Source organism: Sebastes fasciatus, chromosome 6 (assembly GCF_043250625.1).
Source record: "Sebastes fasciatus isolate fSebFas1 chromosome 6, fSebFas1.pri, whole genome shotgun sequence".
NCBI lineage: Eukaryota > Metazoa > Chordata > Actinopteri > Perciformes > Sebastidae > Sebastes > Sebastes fasciatus.
Window position 1 is genome coordinate 35,531,151 of NC_133800.1, and position 25,030 is coordinate 35,556,180.

At 42.2% G+C, this 25,030-nt stretch overlaps 1 protein-coding gene and 1 long non-coding RNA gene across 2 annotated transcripts in view; both read right to left on the bottom strand.

The window, feature by feature from the left end:
• The window catches only part of LOC141769980 (uncharacterized), a 195,931-nt gene that overhangs the window by 33,530 nt on the left and 137,371 nt on the right, over positions 1 to 25,030 (bottom strand). The window lies entirely within an intron of this gene.
• LOC141770112 (natterin-3-like) lies at positions 6,504 to 10,342 on the bottom strand. The gene is made up of 2 exons (XM_074639772.1): positions 10,330 to 10,342; positions 6,504 to 7,447 (listed from the first exon to the last, which is right to left on the bottom strand). The coding sequence occupies exons 1-2, from the start codon at positions 10,340 to 10,342 to the stop codon at positions 6,504 to 6,506; spliced, it is 957 nt and encodes a 318-aa protein (XP_074495873.1).

A 25,030-nucleotide genomic window follows, 5' to 3' on the forward strand; every position in this document is an offset into this window, starting at 1 on the left:
TCACAATATCTGTCAATTTAACCACTTTTGCAGTAAAATATTTTTATACAAGAATCCATTTCATATGTGGGAGACCTAAGAGAATATGAAAATCATTGTTGTGCTTTGTTCTACCTCCGGTAGGGGTATCTCAAAATTTTGGGGGTCTTCCCACTAGCCTATTAGTGTCCCCAGAGTCAGAACTAAACATGCAGAAGCAGCGTTCAGTTTTTATGCACCAAATATCTGGAACAAGCTCCCAGAAACCTGCAGGACCGCTCCAACTCTCACTTCTTTTAAAACAAAGCTTAAAACTTTCCTGTTTGCGGGTGCCTTTTATTCTGACACTGCACTATAACTTTTACTCTTGAGTTTTATGCAATTTTAGCTTCTATCCTAGCTTTTATTTTTAGCTTGTTTTTATTTTCTAATCTTTAATGTTTTAATGTTTTTATAACTGTTTTAATTATTTCTTGAATGTTTCTGTAAAGCACTTTGAATTGCCCTGTTGTTGAAATGTGCTATACAAATAAAGCTGCCTTGCCTTGCCTTGCCTGCTCAGTCTGCTGTAGTGTAACATTAGTCCATTGTTTTATTCCACAATACTGAACAGAATAATCCAAACAGGTAGAAGATGTAAGATATGAGAGGAGCACAGGATGCTTTTTACTCTCTTAGTCCTAATTGTGTTTTAATGAACCAGGTTTGTAGTTCTACTTTCTCTCATTTTTTTCTATTGAGCTAGATTAAAAAAAAAAAAAGAGAAAACGAACACGCCAACGGAGCGGATCAAAACGAGGCTTCTTACTGGAATATTGTCGTGACGGTTCATATTTCCCAGAGTTTCCATAGTTGTTTCTTTGTGCTGTGTGTTCGTGTTTTATTTGAACCATTAGTGAGGTGGCTGTTATATTTTTTGACAGGTAGCTCGTAATAAAGTTTCACTAGTGAACTTTATTACATATAACTGCGAACGTCAATGCCTGTGCTGAAAGTGTCAGTAATCAAGTTCATATTTTCATTTACATCCAGGACAACTGACCCGGTTTTCTCGGCTCATTTGATCTAAACTAATCAGCCGTTCCTCTCAATATGAGTAACAGGATAAAATAGGAACAAGGTATCCGATAGAAGTTCAGACAAAACGTCAAGGCGCGCTGTGCAGCACCGTGTTGCTGTGCGGCACCGTGTTGCTGTGCGGCACCGTGTTGCTGGCAGCACCATGTTGTTCGCAGCCAGTTAGGACACTCCAATAGAAAACAATGTAATCAAGCCCAAGTACATGTTCTAGTTGTTTCCTAAATGCAAAACTATCACTGTTTTGTGCTTTATTTTGCATTGCAGTGTTAAGTCCTTCCATTACCAAACTGAATGACTTAATTTTGCTAATAGCTTAGCTGTTATTTCAGTTTAGTTTTTTGTCAGGAGAGAATTCAGCTGAGGGGGCACAGTGACCTTTTCGGATGGGCCTGGACCCCCATGGCCCGCCCCTAACGCCAACATTGTATGTTAGGCGATGTTAGGTAATGTTATGTTAGGGTGACCCTTAAGTGTACCGCACGTTCCCGCACGCGCAAACGGTAGTGTGAAATCAGATAGTAACTAACAGACCGGTGTAAACAGAACCTAAGCGACACATCCAACCGGGCGGATTGTCAGTACTAAACTCAGGGTCGGCGCCAGAGTGTTAGGGGCGGACGGGCAATCAACTTTGACAGGGGGGGGGCATTTTTTTACCTCATATAGCCTTTATTAAGTGTATCTTTAACATTATCATGTTTTATGAAAGTAATAAACTGACAGAGAGGTGTATACATACTGCCACTTATGCGCACAGGTGCGCAAGCACGCATACACATGCTGTTATGTCCACAAAAACAGGTTATAAACTAACACTGTTTCCTTACTGGATGCGAGCGTCCGACTATCGCGCTGCATCGCGTAGCATCTGACGCTCTCTGTCCACTGAATACGTTAAATCTGCACTTCTGTTACATCATGTAAACAAACCAGGAACATATCAGCTGTGAGCTCCAGATCAGACTGGAGATGAAGACGTAACCACCTCAAAGATGGGTTAGTAGTACTTGTTATCTTCCTACGTTCTTACTTTTTTTTTTTATCAGAAAACACACGTTTTATTTGTGATATTTACTGGAAATAACATACGATATAGCCAAGAGCAAGTAGGTTGTTATCTAGGGATCTTCTCCAGCCAGCTGACACCTTATTATGGTTTCTGTTTTGAAATGTGGAGGTACTGGAGGCTACAGATAACTCCTCAGGCACGCCCTGCGTCTTGCTCATGCCAGGGTCAAAATGTTGCCACAGACAGCTGCCGAGATAAACAGGCAGTTAAACAACACATTAATCTACATTCTGACTGATTTCTTCATAACTATAATTTAAGTTAATAAAGACTAAATGTGGATGTTTCACTCACCAGTTGTTGTCCCTGCTCAGTCTGCTGTAGTGTAACATTAGTCCATTGTTTTATTCCACAATACTGAACAGAATAATCCAAACAGGTAGAAGATGTAAGATATGAGAGGAGCACAGGATGCTTTTTACTCTCTTGGTCCTAATTGTGTTTTAATGAACCAGGTTTGTATTTCTACTTTCTCTCATTTTTTTCTATTGAGCTAGATTAAAAAAAAAAAAAGAGAAAACGAACACGCCAACGGAGCGGATCAAAACGAGGCTTCTTACTGGAATATTGTCGTGACGGTTCATATTTCCCAGAGTTTCCATAGTTGTTTCTTTGTGCTGTGTGTTCGTGTTTTATTTGAACCATTAGTGAGGTGGCTGTTATATTTTTTGACAGGTAGCTCGTAATAAAGTTTCACTAGTGAACTTTATTACATATAACTGCGAACGTCAATGCCTGTGCTGAAAGTGTCAGTAATCAAGTTCATATTTTCATTTACATCCAGGACAACTGACCCGGTTTTCTCGGCTCATTTGATCTAAACTAATCAGCCGTTCCTCTCAATATGAGTAACAGGATAAAATAGGAACAAGGTATCCGATAGAAGTTCAGACAAAACGTCAAGGCGCGCTGTGCAGCACCGTGTTGCTGTGCGGCACCGTGTTGCTGTGCGGCACCGTGTCGCTGTGCAGCACCGTGTTGCCGGCAGCACCGTGTTGCTGTGCGGCACCGTGTCGCTGTGCAGCACCGTGTTGCCGGCAGCACCGTGTTGCTGTGCGGCACCGTGTCGCTGTGCAGCACCGTGTTGCCGGCAGCACCGTGTTGCTGGCAGCACCATGTTGTTCGCAGCCAGTTAGGACACTCCAATAGAAAACAATATAATCAAGCCCAAGTACATGTCCTAGTTGTTTCCTAAATGCAAAACTATCACTGTTTTGTGCTTTATTTTGCATTGCAGTGTTAAGTCCTTCCATTACCAAACTGAATGACTTAATTTTACTTATAGCTTAGCTGTTATTTCAGTTTAGTTTTTTGTCAGGAGAGAATTCAGCTGAGGGGGCACAGTGACCTTTTTGGACCCCCAAGGCCCCTAACGTCGATGCTGACTAGTAGCACGACATCAACAGGATTTAATGGAGTTGTAGGCAATTTACTAACACGCAGGGCAAAATACCAGGACACAACCTCTTCTATATCCATGGTCTGTGGTCTATTGGACCCTCTTCTATATCCATGGTCCGTGGTCTATTGGACCCTCTTCTACATCCATGGTCCGTGGTCTAGTGGACCCTCTTCTACATCCATGGTCCGTGGTCTACTGGACCCTCTTCTACATCCATGGTCTGTGGTCTAGTGGACCTTCTTCTACATCCATGGTCCGTGGTCTAGTAGACCCTCTTCTACATCCATGGTCTGTGGTCTATTGGACCCTCTTCACAACATAATGGATCATTGAAACGTTATCACAGTTTGAAAGTAATTAGATGCAGGGAGCAGGGCTGTGACGTTACACTGCAGTATTTAAACTGAAGGTTATTATACCGTGTACATTTGCTTATCTATCTTGAGAAAAAGACATAAGTGAGTGTGCGTAAGGGGTACACCGTGTATAGTAATTTACAAAAAAGTTTATTTTTGTATTTCAAACTTAGTGTAATGCAGACAGTGTGCTGATGTTTCAGCATACCTGCTCAATAGATCAGTAAGTTTTCATTCAGTGCCACCTACTGGATTTATTTGATATTTCAGCTGCTTCATGAGCATCTGCAGAGATTAGTTAAATGGAGATACATTACTACAAAACTCACTCACTTAACCTGAAGAGCTGTGGCTGACAACTAACTGAGCAACTTTGTAAAATTTTTCTCAAAATATAGAAATAATTCTAAGTTATAAAGCAAATAGAAACCTGTTTTATTCCCTAACACTGTATATTATCATAGGCGTCATACCTTTTTAACACAGCTTCTTTATTTGTAACACTTTTTGATGCCATATGTATTTAGCCCCAAAACTGACAAAAGGCAGGAAAATATTATGAAGTTAGTCAAATTTATTTATTTGATTTTATATTTGATGTGAATTTTTTTGTATTGTCTATCAACTGATTGTAGGTGGAATTAAAAGTACAAAGCATTTCTTTTTACACTCAGTTTTAACAATTTAATTAACATTAAATTATGTTTATTTTATATAAAATCAATCAACTGTAATTTTATTTTTCTGATAACATATTTTTCTGCTATTTCAAATTCAGATGAAGAAATGAAGGGAGTTTTTACTGACGAGCTTCATTCTATGATGTTCAATCCCATTATGCTTCATGCAAACGTCTACTTGCTGCAGCCCGCCATGAACATCGTCACACACCAAACTTTTGATAGCATTCGGATGATCCAGCACTAATACTTCACTCACTATAAGAAAAATCTGCAAAGTTTCATTTGATATATGCAGCAAGTAGGCAGATGGCCAGTTGGGCAACTTAAAATGTGTTATTTACGTTATTTATTGCCTTCCCCTAAAATACTAACATTCATTTCCTAATTATGCAGCAGAACTGGTTACATACCTGTCACATAACTTTCCACTACCCAGACAAGCTCCATAAAAAGGTGCTCTTCTTAATGTTTTTTTTTTGTGGAATAACAATAAAATGATGTCTCATCATCTTAAATTTGTATGTTCACACTTCAACCAGACAATAGAACTGCAAGAGAGACTCAATAACCTGTTACTATCCAACTGTCTCAGCCTGCTCAGGGAGGCAGGAGTTCAGCAAGGCTTAAAAACACCAGCTGCTGATGTATTGCTTATTTCAGGTCTTTCATTTTAGTATGCTACAGAAATGTGTATGCAATAGGTGTTGGGAGACTGGAAGTACTCTTGGAGTTTTTAAAGTCCATCCTGGAGGAGGGACCCTATGTCGGTAGGGAACCTCGCTCGGTTATGAAGGGCAGCTTCAGGACCCTGGCCCCATCACCCCTAATTTGGATGCCAATCTAACACCTAATGTACACCAAAACACACAACTATGTTTAAGCCTTGATATTATAAGTAACATAAAACACACCTCAACCAGTAGAACATCAAACAAACCAAGCTAACCCCGTTTAGCAAGTCAAGACAAAGTAAACAACACAACTTTAACCTTAGCAAGTATTCAGCTTTGCTATTGTAATTCATAACAATTACATTTTAACTGTCAGCCTATCCCAGGGGAAGGGCTCTCTTACCTTAAGGACACCAAGCAGACACCCTCAGAGATGAGCAAGACAGGACTTTGGTTGGAATGTACAGGATACAATCTAGTTTTATTGGTTTTTAAAGATAATATGAAGATTACAGGTTACATGAATTGAATGATACAAAAAGGAACCAAAACACCCAGTAAGATCTCAAGAGATCCCCAAAAGATTCAAAATGCCCAAAAGAAAAAGTCAAAAATATCCTCAGAGTCAAAAAAAGCCTCCTATAATCTGTTGTCTCCCCTTATTTATACTTTTTTACTCCAGATCCATGTATGGTTAACAACCTAAACATCAACAAACTATTAGATCATAAGACCTTTAGCAAAGGAAACTTTCTTACATATGTTTACCAACCAGTGAATATTAAAGCACACAGGATTACATATTGAAGAATGAAAGAAAATCAACTACTTGTTATCACTATTAAATGAGCACAAAGACATATGGGATTATATATGTGGAATAAAATCATATCTGAGACTAAATCACTCTAAGCTCAATAGAAGAAAGGAAATCATACTGAGTCACCAGTTTCACAACAATGTTTCCAAGTATTTCTGTAATTTTCAATTGGTTAGTCAATTAAACTAATTAATTAATTGGTTAAACTCTGAATTAGGGTAGGTTTTAGGGGTGTGTGTCTCTGACATTATAGGTGAAACCTCAAAAATACATTTGGTGCCTGGTAAACAATTTGTTGAAAAACTGAAGAAATCATTAAATGCCAAATTAAAGCAAAAATAAAACTTATTTTTTTTTAGGTTTTCATTACGGGTATCCAACATACAATATGTCAGGTACTGTAACTCATGGAGCCTCTTCCATTATGCTTTCAGGGAGAGGGCCTACAGAGATTGACAGGGATCCACCACAGCCAAGACTTCTCCCACTTGGACGCCTTTGTAGGTCCCGGTGATGGACGTCCACTTGGTCTCCCCGTTCCTGTAGGTGCGTTTGAGGCGTGCAGTGTAAGGGATGTCTGCCCCGTACTTATGAGCCACCATATTGACTTTGCAGGAGTGGTGTGGTGGGACTGTGCACTCAACAGCAACAGAGTGGGTGGTTGACTTTTTATGAGTGGTCCCCTTCGAGAACTGGAGGGTTGTCTCCACACTAAACCCAACAGTTGCAGAGGCAATATCTGGGATTCCGGCAGTGATGCTAGTCGTGACGCCCGCTGTTATGGAAAAGCTGGTGTCCCACCTTTGCTCTTCTACGGTTGCCTCTGAGAGGGTGGCTGTCTGTGTCACTGGATGGTCGCTTTTGTTGATGACTGTAGAATTTTTCAAGATCTCTGGAGGATACTTAATGATATTAAGATTATCAGTTTTATACTTGACATCAGAAATGTGCTCGCTGATTACATCTGAGTTAAAGGTCAGAACCTGGTAGTTCTTGTACCAATACTCTTTACCTCCCCAGGGAAGGAAGAAGGCCTCATTTTTAACATGCACCTTCCCAAGACCATACTCGTTCTTCCCAACATACATGTCATTGGGGGATGTGTATACTGCATTTGCAGGCACTGAACCGTAGGAGCCATTCTTCCACTTCAAAGACTCAAAGTCGTCTTTGTTCACCAGGATCTGAAATTGGGAGACACGATGCTCTTTGTCTCCATAGGCGTAGTGGCAGTAAGAATCTAGGGAAGGGCAGAAGAAGCCGGCCTCAATCCCATGTTTGGCAACGTAGTCGGTGCGTTGTTCGTATCCGTTGTAGATTGAAACTGCTCCGTTGGGAATAGAGCCGTTAAAGGTCTGCCATTCCAGGTTGGTTTCTTCAAGGGTCACTTTGAGAAAGCACAGATAGGAACAATGTTAAGTATAAACCAAATGACATCACTAATAAATCGATGTATTCCCAAAGCTTTTTGAAAATAGACAAGCTTGAAATAAATGCTTTATAGGGCAAAACAAAAACTGGCCAATGGAGAGCGAAAAGCAAAACATTTATCTCAAAATTATTTTTAAATCACTTATCAAATTGTCATGAATTTTAGAAGAAGCCAAACTGACCATAGCTTAACCCCTCGCCCAAACAGTGATTGTCCAATCATAGCTTAGCAACCGTAACTAGGCATGGAGGTCTGTCAAGCTCTGGATTTCTCCACATGTTGAAGCGTTGTGCATACACCGTAAAACTCATTTAAAGAGTTTGGAAAAAGTGTTAGGAATGGACTCAACTGTGTGTTCAACTGCTCTAACATAAGCTGCAATGTTTAGCATTAGGGGTGTAACGGTGATACGTTTTTACAACGATGCGTTATTATAATTTTCCATGATTCCGATACGGTTCAAGGACGATATTGGCTCATATAGAGCAATACGATATGATACGATTCAATTCAATGACTTGAAATCGACACAATACCTTTTTTGCCAAAAATTCTATCAGTGTGAAATAAATAGCTGATACTGCACAATGCAGGTCAGGATTCCTCAAAGTTTTTCTTGTAAGGGAATCAGGGATAAATTAATTATGGATATAAATAAGTAAACACAACGATTAATGGCAAATACATATAACTCATACAAAAGACAGTGCAATATTTAACAAAAGATCAAATTCAAGTTAAATGATGTTCTCATTTTCAAAGCAAAAGGTAGAGCAATAATATTTAACAAAAAATAAAATGCAACCAACTTCTCTTCAGGTCGAATGAACAGTGGTTTAATCTAGCCATCGTGCGCACACACGTTCATGCGCTCACACAATGGCTAACATGGTGCACCTGTAGCGCATTTGAGCATAGGGTGGGATGAAAAAGAAGGCATTATTATAGGGGGTGCATTAGCGGCTGTGACAATTATGACTTACTGTATCACATTCATTACTTTCTCCCCCTTTAATCACAGGGCTCTCCCCCTCATGACCTACTGACAGTTTGGGAGTCCTGTAGAGAGTTTCTCTCAGAGGAAGCATATTGTTGTCTGGGACTACATACATTATTTTTCAACTTTAGTTTTGAACCTGAACCATTTTGATCACATCATGTTGCTCGGCTCAGCATCAGGCTATTATAATTAAATTGTGGAGCTCAGACATTTTGTCCAGGATGGAGACACCGGGTGAAAGACTGACATGAACGGCCGGTCCTGAGGGAGTTATGAGAGGAGCGAAATGCCTGTTGATGCGCAGAAGGAACTGTGTATAATTAATCAAAACAACACGTTTGATGTGCTCATAAGCACGGAGGACTCTGTGGTTCAAAACTGCACAAAATGTAACCAGCGGATCAGACGTGTCTGTGCGTAATTGTTGCCAGACAACATCACTATATAGTTAAAGACAGCAGCGATGCGCTGTGCTGGCTCTTATCTCGTGCGCATAAATTAATTAATGAGTGGAACATGATAAACGTCTATGTAAGCATAATATTGTTATTTTGATTCTTGCGAAAACCGGGACAATTAGTTAGTGACTGTTGAAAACTGGGACATGCGACTGTTTGACCGATATTTGTCTGGACTCGTGACACCTAACTTGAAACCGGGACAGTCCCGGACAAACCGGGACGTCTGGTCACCGTAGTTTAAGCACCTGCTTCTGTTCTCCTTTTCAATATAAATGGTAGAGCAATAATACTGGTGTCACAGTAGGTGCGTGGAAAGATTGGTCGTGGTTCCGTTTTATTTATCTGGCCTTTGCATATTCTGCAAACAGCGGGTGATTTAGGACATCTCCCTTTATGCAAAAGTCAAACTGTTTCCACACACTCGACCTTAAACCCGGCTTGAATATCTCTCACTTGTCTGGCTCTTCCTCTCTATCAGCCTGCCGCTACACAGGGAGAGTGAACCGGAGTAACATTTTACATTTATTTACTATCAAAACTATGAAAAAAATACATTCATATTACGTTTGACGTGCTTATATACAAGGTGTAAATTCTTAGTATCGATGCAATCAATAATTTACTTTGCCAATTGATTATAGGTCGATATACATCCCCGTTAAGGACAACTTGTTGAGTACCTGTCGATGTAGTTGGATCGTAGGAATATAAATCGATACATCGATGTAGTAGATGAATCATTACACCCCTGGTTTGCATGTCAAGATAACTAGTAACAGTGTTACTTAGGAGCATATCATTTAGCTAACTATTAGTTTGTGGAGTTACAGGTAACATAAAAAGAAGAGGTCCCATTCATGACCATATCCACGGTGTAGTATTTTCTCTACTGTGTGTGGATTTTAAAAAGTATAAGAGGTAAAAGTTGAATGTAAGCACTGATGTCCTTAAAGAGATGAATATTTTGATAGTTGAACAGTTTCTGTAGCTGAAAGTATGCAGAAGTAGTTAGAGTCCAAAAAATGTACGGAAGAAATAGAAGAAGAAGCAGAATAATAAAGATTTGGATAACATACTGTGAACGCTGTATTACAGTATTCACACAATAAGTCTTGTTAAACTTAATCAAAATAATATCAAGTATTTTTTTAATGCTTGTGTTTTATTTTTCACTGGAACTTCTTCAATTCCAATCTTTCCTTTTTCAGTTCAAGTTCTGTTTTCAATGCCAACATTTACTGTCACTCTTCTAGTTCCATAGGATTTTTTGCTTGTTATAGTTTTTTGTAATAAGCAATTTCTATTCATCCCATTTTAAATGACGAAAAGAAACAGCAGCATGGAAATATCATACTGTGACGGCAGCTTCACTTTACCTGGTTTAGCCATCGTCAGCAACACTCAGCTTCAGCTGCAGATGAAACACACAACAGAAGCATTGTTATTTAAAATATCAGATCATCAAATGTTGAGCTACTCAGACAGCTAAAAGGCAGAGTTTGTTTTAAAGAACATGAGCACAGAAAAACAAGACTTTGATCATGTGAAAGATGAGCATCTTTAGATTGTCTGCTCATGGAAAATAATTTTTTGCAGTCGGGAAGTTTGGGAATGTATCAGTATAATAATAATAATAATAATAATAATAATAATAATCATAATATTATAGGTTTATTGGTCAGTGTAGACACAGCAGGTAGGTTAGACACTTTTTAAAAATGTATATTTTAATCAAAAACATAACATGAATGAAGATAAAGTAAAAAAAATTGAGTTTAAAGTTTTTGAGAGAAAATCTGTTATCACTACTGATGTGTGCTGGCGTGTGCAAGGCAACAAGGGAAAGACCCAAACACAGACAAAAGCAGACATGATCAGTTCAGTTAATGTATGGGTAAGTTGCAACAACTCACAAGGTTCAGAAGTCCAGGGATCAGGCAGAGGGTCAGGCTGGCAGGCTGGCAGGCTGGCAGGTAGGTAGGTGACAGGTAGGTAGGTGACAGGTGACCAGGTTCCACGAAACTGGTGACAGATAGCAGAAAGAGGCTGGTATAAGTACTGTAGAGGCTGATGATGAAATCAGGTAAAGGTAGGGAGATGGGCGGGGAAGCTCAGGTCTGGGGATTTTTATCTTCATTCTTGTTCCTCCAGTTTCCTCCGTTCTCCCTGGTGATGTCATTCATGTTTCCTGATGGTGGACATTGCATACTCAATCCCTATGGAAGGGGACTTTATTCAAATGATAATGTAAACTTGAAAATGAAATTGTAATTCTACAATAGCGTCATGATTTCCCACATATGTATGTGTTATATGAGCAAAAATAAAATTAAAATGCAATAATCAAATTTGCGTGTGTGACAGCGCATCAATTGTGTTTTTGCATTTTGGTCTCGTCAGAGATTTGTTTTTGAGAATGAAGGAGGAAAAACAATGTTTACAAAAATACCTGTGTGCATGTGGACTAGGCCTTAATCAGCTAATCAGAATCACCTGTGTGTGTCTGAAGGGTCTGAACGTGATGAGTCATTGTTAGAGATAACTGGTGATAACACAGAGAGAGGTACTACTGTACTTGAAAAAAACATCCACAGTCAAAATCCGCAAGTTGTATTGCTGAAATCATTTCACTTTGGGCACCCCAAGACTTTGATGGAGATGAAGACATGGCAGTTGTGTAGATAAAGTTAAAGAATTACTTTTCTCCACATTTATGTTTTGTTGAGGTGAAATAACATTACAGTCAATGAGCCAGCTGAAGGGCTCTTTCGGTGCTTTGTGCTTTTTTAACTGATACTGTTTCCCACAGGCTCTATCTGTGGTGTGGCTATTTGTTTGCCAAGTAGAAAGTGAACTTACTAATGCAAGAAATTAACTGCCACTCACCTAATTAAAAGCAATTATTTCAACACTACTTGAAATTTGAAGTATCTCAGATTCATAAACAGACAATTCAATGATCACAGTTGTGTTTTTCTGTGCTCATGTTTGTTAAAACAAACACTTTGACACTTTTAGCTGTGTCAGTAGCTCAACATTTGATGTTTTGATATTTTCACCAAGGCTGGATTTTAAGGTTGGTTTAATGCTACAAACTGGTGGGTAAGTAACAGAGATTTTGCTCTTTTATGTCCTCAATTTGTCACCTGGTTTGGAGTCGACTTGAAGAAGTTTATTACTTCCTCATTATATGAAACTATAATGAGTTGTCTTACTGTATCTTACACCCACTGTTGAACTTCCTTAATTTCTTCCTATGTAAGTGGACTGTACACAGACCATATCGTGCCGTTGTAGGGTGTTTCTGCTCAACTCAATAGAGGTTATTTAATCCAACAGCTGTGTCTGTCTGCAGGTTTTGGTGGAGGATGGCAACGATGGTGCTTTGAGCGGCGGTGCGCCTCATTTATGGAGTCTCTACAGGAATTGCAATGGTACGACTACACTGGATGATGATTATTGTAACATCTGTAAGATCCACGGTGTGTCTCCCTATTTGTCATGGCTTTGAGAGCCAGGTTGTGACAAATTGGGGGCTCATCCGGGATTTGAACCCGGGACCTCTACCACTCGATACACTGGATGATTATTATTATAACATCTGTAAGAGCCATGTTGTCTTATTTACAGTGTATTTGATTCTCATAGCAAAATTACATCGTGTTATACATCTGAAAATGTTTGATATGCATTAGAATGAAGGTAGTTAGTCATGTTGTAGAATGATCCATTTTTACTCTATTATGTGTGTTTTGCCCTATTTAGACATGCTCCTCTAGTCTGTCCTGCTATTGAGATTGAGATTGCTCTCAAAATCTGTGTGCTGGATTTTTCTAACTTCCATTTATGTCCTAGGCTCACTTTAAGAGCGTAAGTAAATAGTTATAATAGTATGCATATTTATAATATTTGTATTATTCAACACAGGCCATGTTGGTAAAGTCATTAAATATGACAATAGAATAGAAATAATTTAGTTTTACTTTTGTACGGCACTTTGTAGGCGGATGTCTTATTGCCGTCCGGTTGTCGCTTTCAGTCCAAAATGGTGGAAGCGTAACTCTGCTGTTGGGCGCTGATGTTAAAATGGAACGAACAATTGACTTTCACTTCTTAGCAATTTACGTTGTTTGCAGTCAATGTGGTGGCAGAACTAGCTAGCATTAGCTCTGTTTGCACAGGTCAAAACAGGACTGCAGCGTTCACAACATAATGGACCATTGAAACGTTATCACAGTTTGAAAGTAATTAGATGCAGGGAGCAGGGCTGTGACGTTATACCGCAGTATTAAAACTGAAGGTTATCATACCGTGTACATTTGTATGTCTATCTTGAAATAAACTGACAGTGAGTGTGTGTTAAGGTACAGACATGATCAGTCTGGCTGCTGACGGTACATGTTAATAATAATAGGACATTATTTTAAAAGCTCACAGCTGATGTTATTTTTTAATTAAGTAGTTAATGTAACATGCTATAGTGCTGCTAACATGAAACTAACTTTAGTAATATAACATCTTATTGTTACATGCTATTTTTTAATCAGGTTAATAATTCAGTTTTGTTCCTTTAAGGGACTCTATCAGCAGATAGCGAATGATAAAAGGACTCTGATCGTGATCGGGTCAAGAAAATGATCGGGACACCCTTATATGTCTGTATGTATAGAGGACAGCCGTAGCCTTGGTCAACAGGTACTGTAGCAGTAATGACTGTCGGTCAAATTAAAAATAACAGATCAGAGACAGACCCATGAGACAAAACAGCTTTTGTGCTAGAGTGCAGATACTGGTATTATATGAAACTAAAAAAAACAAATGAATTCATTGGTAACAACCATGTCATACTAGCTTGTCAAGAAGGAGGTTAAATAACGCTCTGAACTTATGTTAAATTTTGGCAAGGAAAAACTGTCATGTCCATTTTCGAAGGGGTCCCTTGACCTCTGACCTCCAGATCAGTGAATGTAAATGGGTTCTATGGGTACCCACGAGTCTCCCCTTTACAGACATGCCCACTTTATGATAATCACATGCAGTTTGGGGCAAGTCATAGTCAAGTCAGCACACTGACACACTGACAGCTGTTGTTGCCTGTTAGGCTGCAGTTTGCCATGTTATGATCTGAGCATATTGTTTTATGCTAAATGCAGTAAATCTCCCTTTAAGGTACATTTTGAACAAATAAAAAAGAGTGCGATTAATTTGCAATCAACTACGGACAATCATACGATTAAATATTTGAATCGATTAACAGCCCTAGTAAAACCTCCCGAAGCAACTCACGCTTACGTAGACCCTGAACACAGAGAACTAACAGTTAGCAACACGTATGTAACAGTTAACAAAGAGTAAAGAAGCAAAGAGATGAAACTCTGGTGCTTTTTCAACAACAGCCGCTAGATGGCACTGCGGTAGCGCTGCCGCCATTTTGGACTGAAAACGCCAATGAGTCTGTGTCCATGGGTGTATAAAGATACGTCTGTAAATCAGAGAATCATTTTTTTTTAGGTAAATCAACTTCCCAGTAGGAACTCTTAAATAGCCCTCATTTAAATCATTATGTCCTAAAGTTGTAAAATGAACTAACAGCTGAATCCAGAGTTATTTTCCTCGCCATAAAGAACGTGCATCAGACCCACGGGACCGCACCGCCCTGCACGCTCATATGACATATGGGGTTCTACCAGCTTCCTGCTAGCTGTATGTGGCTGTAATAATGGATATATTGGTTGTAATTCATCACTTTTATTATCTTCTAATACATCCATGGACTGTATGGTATAAGCCTGTACCGTGGTGGACGTATTAACGTCTCTGTTCCCAAACAACCGGCTATCGGCCAGTAGCTAGTAGTGCTAGTAGCACGACATCAACAGAATTTAATGGAGTTGTAGGATATTTACTAACATGCAGGGCAAAAGCACAGGACACAACCTCTTCTACATCCATGGTCTGTGGTCTATTGGACCCTCTTCTACATCCATGGTCTGTGGTCTATTGGACCCTCTTCTACATCCATGGTCTGTGGTCTATTGGACCCTCTTCTACATCCATGGTCTGTGGTCTATTGGACCCTCTTCTACATCCATGGTCTGTGGTCTAGTAGACCCTCTTCTACATCCATGGTCTGTGGTCTATTGGACCCTCTTCTACATCCATGGTCTGTGGTCTATTGGACCTTCTTCTACGTTGTACTGGCGTCCGGTAGTTGCTTTCGGTCCAAAATGGTGGAAGCGTAGCTCTGCTGCTGGGTGCTGATGTTGCAATGGAACGAACAATTGACTTTCACTTCTTAGCAATTTACGTTGTTTGCAGTTAATGTGGTAGCAGAGCTAGCTAGCATTAGCTCTGTTTGCACAGGTCAAAACAGGACTGCAGAGTTCACAACATAATGGACCATTGAAACGTTATCACAGTTTGAAAGTAATTAGATGCAGGGAGCAGAGCTGTGACGTTATACCGCAGTATTGAAACTGAAGGTTATCATACCGTGTACATTTGCTTGTCTATCTTGAAATAAACTGACGGTGAGTGTGTGTTCAGGTACAGACATGATCAGTCTGGCTGCTGACGGTACATGTTAATAATAATAGGACATTATTTTAAAACAGCTGATGTTATTTTTTAATTAAGTAGTTAATTTAACATGCTTTAGTGCTGCTAACATGAAACTAACTTTAGTAATATAACATCTTATTGTTACATGCTATTTTTTAATCAGGTTAATAATTCAGTTTTGTTCCTTTAAGGGACTCTATCAGCAGATAGCGAATGATAAAAGGACTCTGATCGTGATCGTGGCCAAAAAAATGATCGTGACACCCTTATATGTCTGTATGTATAGAGGACAGCTGTAGCCTTGGTCAACAGGTACTGTAGCAGTAATGACTGTCGGTCAAATTAAAAATAACAGATCAGAGACAGACCCATGAGACAAAACAGCTTTTGTGCTAGAGTGCAGATACTGGTATTATATGAAACTAAAAAAACAAATGAATTCATTGGTAACAACCATGTCATACTAGCTTGTCAGGAAGGAGGTTAAATAACGCTCTGAACTTATGTTAAATTTTGGCAAGGAAAAACTGTCATGTCCATGTTCAAAGGGGTCCCTTGACCTCTGACCTCCAGATCAGTGAATGTAAATGGGTTCTATGGGTACCCACGAGTCTCCTCTTTACAGACATGCCCACTTTATGATAATCACATGCAGTTTGGGGGCAAGTCATAGTCAAGTCAGCACACTGACACACTGACAGCTGTTGTTGTCTGTTGGGCTGCAGTTTGCCATGTTATGATCTGAGCATATTGTTTTATGCTAAATGCAGTAAATCTCCCTTTAAGGTACATTTTGAACAGATAAAAAAGAGTGCGATTAATTTGCTATCAACTACGGACAATCATACGATTAAATATTTGAATCGATTAACAGCCCCAGTAAAACCTCCCGAAGCAACTCACGCTTACGTAGACCCTGAACACAGAGAACTAACAGTTAGCAACACGTATGTAACAGTTAACAAAGAGTAAAGAAGCAAAGAGATGAAACTCTGGTGCTTTTTCAACAACAGCCGCTAGATGGCACTGCGGTAGCGCTGCCGCCATTTTGGACTGAAAACGCCAATGAGTCTGTGTCCATGGGTGTATAAAGATACGTCTGTAAATCAGAGAATCATTTTTTTTTAGGTAAATCAACTTGCCAGTAGGAACTCTTAAATAGCCCTCATTTAAATCATTATGTCCTAAAGTTGTAAAATGAACTAACAGCTGAATCCAGAGTTATTTTCCTCGCCATAAAGAACGTGCATCAGACCCACGGGACCGCACCGCCCTGCACGCTCATATGACATATGAGGTTCTACCAGCTTCCTGCTAGCTGTATGTGGCTGTAATAATGGATATATTGGTTGTAATTCATCACTTTTATTATCTTCTAATACACCCATGGACTGTATGGTATAAGCCTGTACCGTGGTGGACGTATTAACGTCTCTGTTCCCAAACAACCGGCTATCGGCCAGTAGCTAGTAGTGCTAGTAGCACGACATCAACAGAATTGAATGGAGTTGTAGGATATTTACTAACATGCAGGGCAAAAGCACAGGACACAACCTCTTCTACATCCATGGTCTGTGGTCTATTGGACCCTCTTCTACGTTGTACTGGCGTCCGGTAGTTGCTTTCGGTCCAAAATGGTGGAAGCGTAACTCTGCTGCTGGGCGCTGATGTTGCAATGGAACGAACAATTGACTTTCACTTCTTAGCAATTTAGGTTGTTTGCAGTCAATGTGGTGGCAGAACTAGCTAGCATTAGCTCTGTTTGTGTAACAGATAGAAGAAGTGACAGTAAATAATATTTGTAATTTTTATTTCTTATGTTATGTGTTTTATTGCAATATGTATTAATTTCACCAAAATCCCTCACTTGTTGTGTTGTTCCTAAGTTTATCCTTGGTATTGGGAGTACTGTTTTAGTTTGTGCTACAGCGCCCTCTGGTGGTTGTTAGCAGACGTACTGCGTCTCCTCCGCTCTCTCGTCAGTCTGCACTGAACCTGACTGCGAGAGGTATGTATCTAAAGTGGCGCGATGTAAAGTGTGAATTCTAATGTTTTAATGTTGATTTAATTACACAGAGCAGTTTACTCTTGCATAGTATCATTAGGACAGACGAACTGGGTCATTTTCTGTCGTGCTTTTTACTTGTAAAGTGAGTTTTGAGAGACTAAGCTCACTAGCTAAACATGTGTGTGTGCTGGTGTCGCCGTTTTATCTTCCCGTGGGATCCACATGTAAGCTTGTCCTTTTCTCATGTTAGGTGTTTTTCTATGAGGATAAAACCCATATGACAGCATTTTGCTCTCTCTGGGCTCAAAACAGGTATGTGTATATGTGTTGTACTCCCATTACCGTGTTCAGTAATTATAGTATTCATTTTAAGTATATTGTGTGAGGTGATTGTGGTACAGTGTAATTTTCATGACAGCCATAGGGGTCTGTAAAATATTTTTTTTATTGTGTCTTATTTGATTTACATGTTTTGAGTTATTTTCATGTTTATAATGAGTCTGCACTGAACCTGACTGCGAGAGGTGTTTTTCTATGAGGATAAAACCCATATGACAGCATTTTGCTCTCTCTGGGCTCAAAACAGGAATAAACCTGAGTTCAACAAGACATGCCAGTGTCCAGCGTCTGATTGTGCACCAGAACACAACGCAGTGTGGTCGGGACCTGCAGACCGTTCCAGCTACATTGGTGCCGTGACCCGGATTTCTCCGCTTCAGATCATCGTCAGCGTGATCGCCGGTGGTTGCTGCAGCAAGTATTAACATTTCAAGGACACTGATGCTGTAACAAGTACTAACACACTTCAGAGACATTAATGCTGTGACAAATACTGCATATATTGTGAGTGTTAAGTGTTGTTGGTGCTTTAGTCTTCACAAGTTCATTTTTATCCTGTTTTTTTTGTGTATGTTGAGTATTCACTTACCTCTTATTAGCTTTGGTTAAGAGATAACAAACCTAGCTAAGATGACTGATGGTAAAAATGTTAAGATACCATTTGGCCATGATGGGGGTACTGGTTCAGTAAGCTTCAGACGGGGCAAGCTTTTGGGAGACGTATACTCAACTCCAGTTAGGGGTGCTGGGGCAGTAAGCTCCGGGCGGGGCAAGCTTTTTGGTGAAGTAGAATCAACTTCAGTAAGGGGTGCTAGTGTAGTAGGCCACCCTGCATTCTCTTCCACTCACATGCACACCGATGTACTTTCTCCCAGACAGCACATGCCTAGTCCAGACATGAGTTATCCAGACATAGGGGATCTCATAACACAGTTAGCCAACCAAATTGGAGAGAGTATTGCAAGCCAGATGCAGAAAACTGCAGGTAGCCAAGAAGATCGAACTACTCATGCACCTAGTTTGAACACGGGCCCGGGTCTCTCTGAGTTAAACATGACTGGGGTGAAGTTAGTGATGCAGTCAGATGTGAAGGAGCCACCACACTTCAGGGGTGATGGAACCGACAAACACACAGTACATGAATGGGAGGAAATCATGGATGCTTACCTAAATAAGAGGGGTGTCCCGCCTCATGAGCATTCCCAAGAAATAATTTCAAGATTGATGGGAAAAGCTAGAGATGTTGTCAAGGTCACCCTGCGCAGCATTCCATCTTTAAGGCCTGCTGAAGACTCCAAGCTTGTCTTTGATATACTCAAACAACATTTTAGTGAGGTAACATATTCTTCGATGCCTTTGGCGGGTGCAAGCGGCCGAAATGGGTTTCCTCAGGAGGGTGGCTGGCGTCTCCCTTAGAGATAGGGTAAGAAGCTCAGTCATCCGTGAGGGACTCGGAGTAGAGTCCTTGCTCCTTTGCGTCGAAAGGAGCCAGTTGAGGTGGTTCGGGCATCTAGCAAGGATGCCTCCTGGGCGCCTCCCTTGGGAGGTGTTCCAGGCACGACCAGCTGGGAGGAGACCACGGGGAAGACCCAGGACTGGATGGAGAGATTATATCTCTACTCTGGCCTGGGAACGCCTCGGGATCCCCCAGTCAGAGCTGGTTAATGTGGCCCGGGAAAGGGAAGTTTGGGGTCCCCTGCTGGAGCTGTTGCCCCCGCGACCCGATCCCGGATAAGCGGTTGAAGATGGATGGCAGATTTTTATAACACTCTCCCTTTGGCCGGAGAAAGCCCAATGGACTATTGGATCCGCTTGAATAAAGCTGTGGATGTGGCAGATGAGTGTCTGAGGAGGCAGGGACGGAATATTGAAGATCCCTCTCATGAAGTCACAATGATGTTTGTGAAACACTGCCCCGACCCTGCACTTTCAAGTGTTCTGAAGTTTAAAACAGCAGAGAAATGGACAGCAGATGAGATCCAGGAGCGCCTCACTGAAAACCAGAGAGAGGCTAGGACCAAGTCTCAAGGTAAAACATGTCGGCCTCCACAACCAAAGCAGGTTGGTGCACATGCCCAGACTTCAGCAATGGAGGCTGTAGCTACTGATAATGCCAGGGAGCTTACCTGCGACCAGAATGCAATGGGGCCCTCATCCTCTTCTCAGGCAGAGAGTGTCTGCATTCAGTCCCTCATCAGCTTGCTGGACCGCGTGCTGGAGCAGAAGGCTCAGTCAGCAGTAGTTACACCACCTATTGGGGAGCAAGCAAATTTTACTCAAAGGAGATGCAAGGTTTGCCAGTCCGGTGACCACTCAACAACTATGCACTGCAGGCAGGAAAATCTCTGCATGAGCTGTTTCAAGCCTGGCCATTGGAGGAGAGAATGCCACCAACGAAAGTCAAGAAATAATGCCACGTCACAACCTGTCCAAACACAGCCCAGAAATGAGCAAGGTGGAGCAGGTTTAAACTAGACAGCTCACATTTGGCGAGGGGACGTGTGGGCGTTAAAGGACCAACCCTTGAAGGAAATGAGGATTTGAAAGAGGTGTATGCAAATGTCTGCAAAGCAATGCCAGAGGATTGCACAGTAATCATTCAGAATATACACAAAGTTGAGCCATTTGACGAGTTATTCCATGCACCAGTGATGATCAGTGATTCTGCTCAGTTGCAAGGATTGCTTGATACGGGATCAATGGCTTGTACAATAAGCGAAGAAGCAGAGCAAAGACTCCTATCAGAGAACGTTTTGACACAGCGGCAAGAGCCGACACAGCGCATTATTCTTGTTGGCTGTGGAGGACTACAGGTGAGCCCCAAGTGCATATATGATATGGAGCTGGGTCTGTATGGGGTAAAGTGCATGGTCCCGGTCCTGGTGGTTGCTGGTCAGAAGGACGACATCATCATAGGCACCAACATGTTGAAATATGTGATGAGTCAGCTGAAAAATGACGAAAACTACTGGAAACTCGTCTCATGCAATGTACAGGGGTCCTCTGAGTGCGAGCAGTTTCTGGAGATGATGGCTGGTCTCACAAGGTGGAACGGGGCTGATGTACCAGACAAGGTGGGTACAGTTAAGCTAACCCAAGCAGTGACTCTACTCCCCAAACAAGAATACCTGCTATGGGGCAAGTTGCCAAGTAATGTCCCTATGTCACCTGGGAGCACAGTAGTGGTGGAACCTACCTCTTCCAAGTGCATCCCTCGGGGTATCATGGTTGGCAGAGTGGTCACACCTTTGTGGGGAGATGGCTGGGTTCCCATGAAGGTCACCAATTACACAGAAAAGCCACTCACCCTGAAAAGAAACTGCAAGCTGGCAGATGTTTCTCCCTGCGTTGCAGTTGAAGATTTCACACTGCCCCAAGGCTCCTGTGAGAAAGAAAATGACGCAGATAAAGTGACTCATGACAAACACGCTGATAATACTGACCTGAAACAGAGACTGCAGAATGTTGGCCTGGGGGATGTCAACATCGATAATTGCCAAGTGAGCTCTTCCACCAAGATCCAACTGGTGGAAATGATGGAACAGTACCAGGATGTGTTTTCAAAACACCATCTAGATTGTGGAGAAGCCAAGGGCTTTGTGCATAGGATCCGGCTTACAGATGACCGTCCTTTCCGTCTTCCATATCGCAGAGTGCCTCCAGCTCACTACCAAAAGCTGCGCCAGGTCCTCACTGAGATGGAAGAGCAGGGAATCATTCGGAAGTCAATGAGCGAATATGCATCCCCACTCGTGATGGTCTGGAAAAAAAATGGTGACCTCAGGATATGCACAGACTTCCGGTGGCTGAATGCAAGGACCATCAAAGATGCTCATCCCCTGCCTCATCAGTCGGACTGCTTGGCGGCTCTTGGCGGAAACACTGTCTTCAGCACCATGGACCTAACATCAGGTTTTTACAACCTGACCATGCACGAGGAAGACAAGAAATTCACCGCCTTCACAACACCCCTGGGCTTACATGAGTACAACAGAATGCCCCAGGGACTTTGTAACAGTCCCGCATCTTTCATGAGAATGATGCTGAGCATTTTTGGTGATCTAAACTTCAGTAGCTTGCTGTGCTATCTTGACGACCTCCTGGTCTTTGCCCCATCTGAGCAAGAAGCCCTCAATAGGCTGGAGGTTGTTTTTCAGAGGCTGAGAGAGCACAACCTGAAGCTGAGTCCAAAAAAATGCCACCTGTTGCAGCGGTCCGTGAAATTCCTCGGACACATTATTGACGGTGATGGGGTAGCTGTTGACCCAGAGAAAGTTGAAGTTATCGTCAAAATGTCAAAGAAGGATTTAATGGAGGATGACGGCTGCACACCTTCAGTTCGGAGAGTAAAGTCATTTTTGGGAATGGTGTTCTACTATCAGCACTTTATGCCCAACTGCTCCGCCACAGCAAAGCCTCTGTTTGCCCTTACAGCTGGTCAAAAACGGAGAGGGAAGGTTAGAAAGTTAAACCAGAATCCCGGTGTCTTCAGAAAGCTCACACCTGCAGACTGGACTGATGACTGTGACTCTGCCTTCCTCAGCCTCAAGGAGAAGCTTCTGAACTGTGCAGTCCTCGCTCACCCGGATTTCTCCAAACCACTGATCCTATCCATCGACGCTTCTCTTGATGGCCTCGGGGCCGTTTTGTCACAGTTACCAGAAGGTGAAACCAAAGCCCGTCCGATTGCTTTTGCGAGCAAGACCCTCACTGGCTCACAAAAGAGGTATCCCGCCCATCGCCTGGAATTTCTAGCGCTCAAGTGGAGTGTTTGTGAAAAATTCAGTCACTGGTTGAAGGGTCACTGTTTCACAGTGTGGACCGACAATAATCCATTGACCTATATAATGACAAAACCAAAACTTGACGCTTGCGAACAGCGGTGGGTGGCCAAGCTGTCCCCATACATGTTCGATCTTAAACATATACCTGGGGTGAAAAACATTGTGGCAGATGCCTTAAGTAGAGACCCTTTTGCTAGGTCAGTGGGCCAAAGATTGATCAGCGAGCCATATGAGAACCTTTTGGTAGAAGCCGAGGGAACAAAGGAGGAAGGAGTCCAGGATGTTTTCCGGTGCAAGGTCCAATGTCTTCAGGCATATAACTCAGGCTGTGTGATCACAGATGCGCTACAGCACAAGCCACCTGGAAATCAGGATTCCGCTGATGTTAAGTCCATCTGTGAAGCTCACATTGAGTGGGAGAAAGCTGCAGAGTCAAGAGCAGTTCAGTTCCTCCAGGTTCTGCCCCAGGTGGCACACTCAGAACAAGACACCCTTCCAGCCTTCTCTATTGATGAGCTTCGGCACGGCCAGCAACAGGATCCAGACATTGGGGAGGTCCGGCTGTTTGTGGAGCGGGGTAAGCTGCCATCTAGAAGAGAGAGATGTAGGCTAAGTCCAAGAGCACAGATGCTATGCAAGCAGTGGCATCGGATGAAAGTCCAAGATGGAGTCCTCTATAGGATTACCAAAGACTCTTTAACCAGGCAGAAAAGGTACCAGTTTGTCTTACCCGCCAGTTTGAAGGTCAATGCCCTTTCTGGTGTGCATGACCTTGCAGGGCATCAAGGGCAAGCCAGAACCCTACACCTTGCCAGACAACGCTTTTTCTGGCCGCAAATGGAAAGAGACATAAAGGAATATGTGAAATGCTGCCAACGATGTATCCTAGCAAAGACTCCTGAACCAGCTGCCCGAGCTCCCTTGGAGAGCATTCGCACTTCTGCACCCATGGAGTTGGTATGCATAGATTTCTGGAGCGCTGAGGATAACAAACAAAGATCAGTTGATGTCTTGGTCATAACTGACCACTTTACAAAGTTGGCTCACGCGTTCCCTTGTGTAAACCAGACTGCAAAGCAAGTTGCGAAGAAGTTGTGGGATAATGTGTTCTGCATATATGGTTTTCCACAGCGAATCCATTCAGATCAGGGAGCCAATTTCGAAAGTAAACTCCTAGCAGAACTCCTCAGCCTCACAGGGATCGCAAAGTCACACACAACTGCATACCATCCCATGGGAAATGGGCAAACTGAGAGGTTTAATAGGACACTTGGCAGTATGTTGCGTGCCTTACCATTAGCAGCAAAACAACACTGGGCACAACAGATACAAACCTTGACCTTTGCTTACAACGCCACCATCCATGAAACAACTGGATACGCCCCATTCTACTTAATGTATGGTCGGGTCCCCAGACTTCCGGTGGATGTGGTCTTCAAGCAGGTCCTGAAAGACACAGTCGTGGTTGACTACAAGACCTACGCCGAGAAACTGACGGCAAGCCTCCATGAAGCCGCTGGCATTGCTCAGCAGCATGCAAGGAAAGAGCAGCAGCATCAAGCTGATGGTTACAACAAGAGAGTCCGTGGCACTTGCCTGAATGTTGGTGACAGAGTTCTGCTCGCAAATAAAGGGGAAAGAGGAAAGAGGAAGTTGGCAGATAAATGGGAACCCACTATCTACACTGTCATGGATCGGAAACCTCAGACTCACATCTATAAAGTTGCGGACGATGGCGGGAAAACCAAAGTTGTACACCGGAATTTGATATTGGATGTGAGCTTCCTACCAATCCCAGAACAAATCAGTGGGGAGCTGGATTCAGGTGCTTCAGACGAGGAGAGCGAGTTTCAGTCTCCGTCCATTGATACTTTGAGTGGCCTGGCGGTCGAAGCTTCTGAGGACCGTACCCACTCATGGATATGCACATCATCTGATGTTGACTGTGAGTCTTTGGGAGATGATAGAGAGTCAGGAATGGAGGTTGAGATGTCATACTCCCCACCTAGAGACTCTGATCACCTGCCACTTGTAAGGCCCCAGTCTGATCCTGCCAATGGTGGTGGAAACAAGGAAGAAAGAGAGGAAACCTTACCTGTGAGAGACTTGCCCGGTTCCAGTGAGCTCCCCGAGCCATACATGACTGACACTGATGTTGACCCTTTAGCCACCGTTTCTGACCTAGATGAGCCAGAACCCTGTAACATCACCTCACCCACAACAGTGACTGATAGACAGATACCTACACAAGGTTCAGGGCCTGACAGGCACGTAGTCAGAACACGTACAGGCAGGGTTGTCAAAGCAGTCAATCGCCTGATAGAGAACATGGCGCAAAAACCTTTCACACGGGGTATTGTAGACAGGTTTAACAGTAGGTCACAG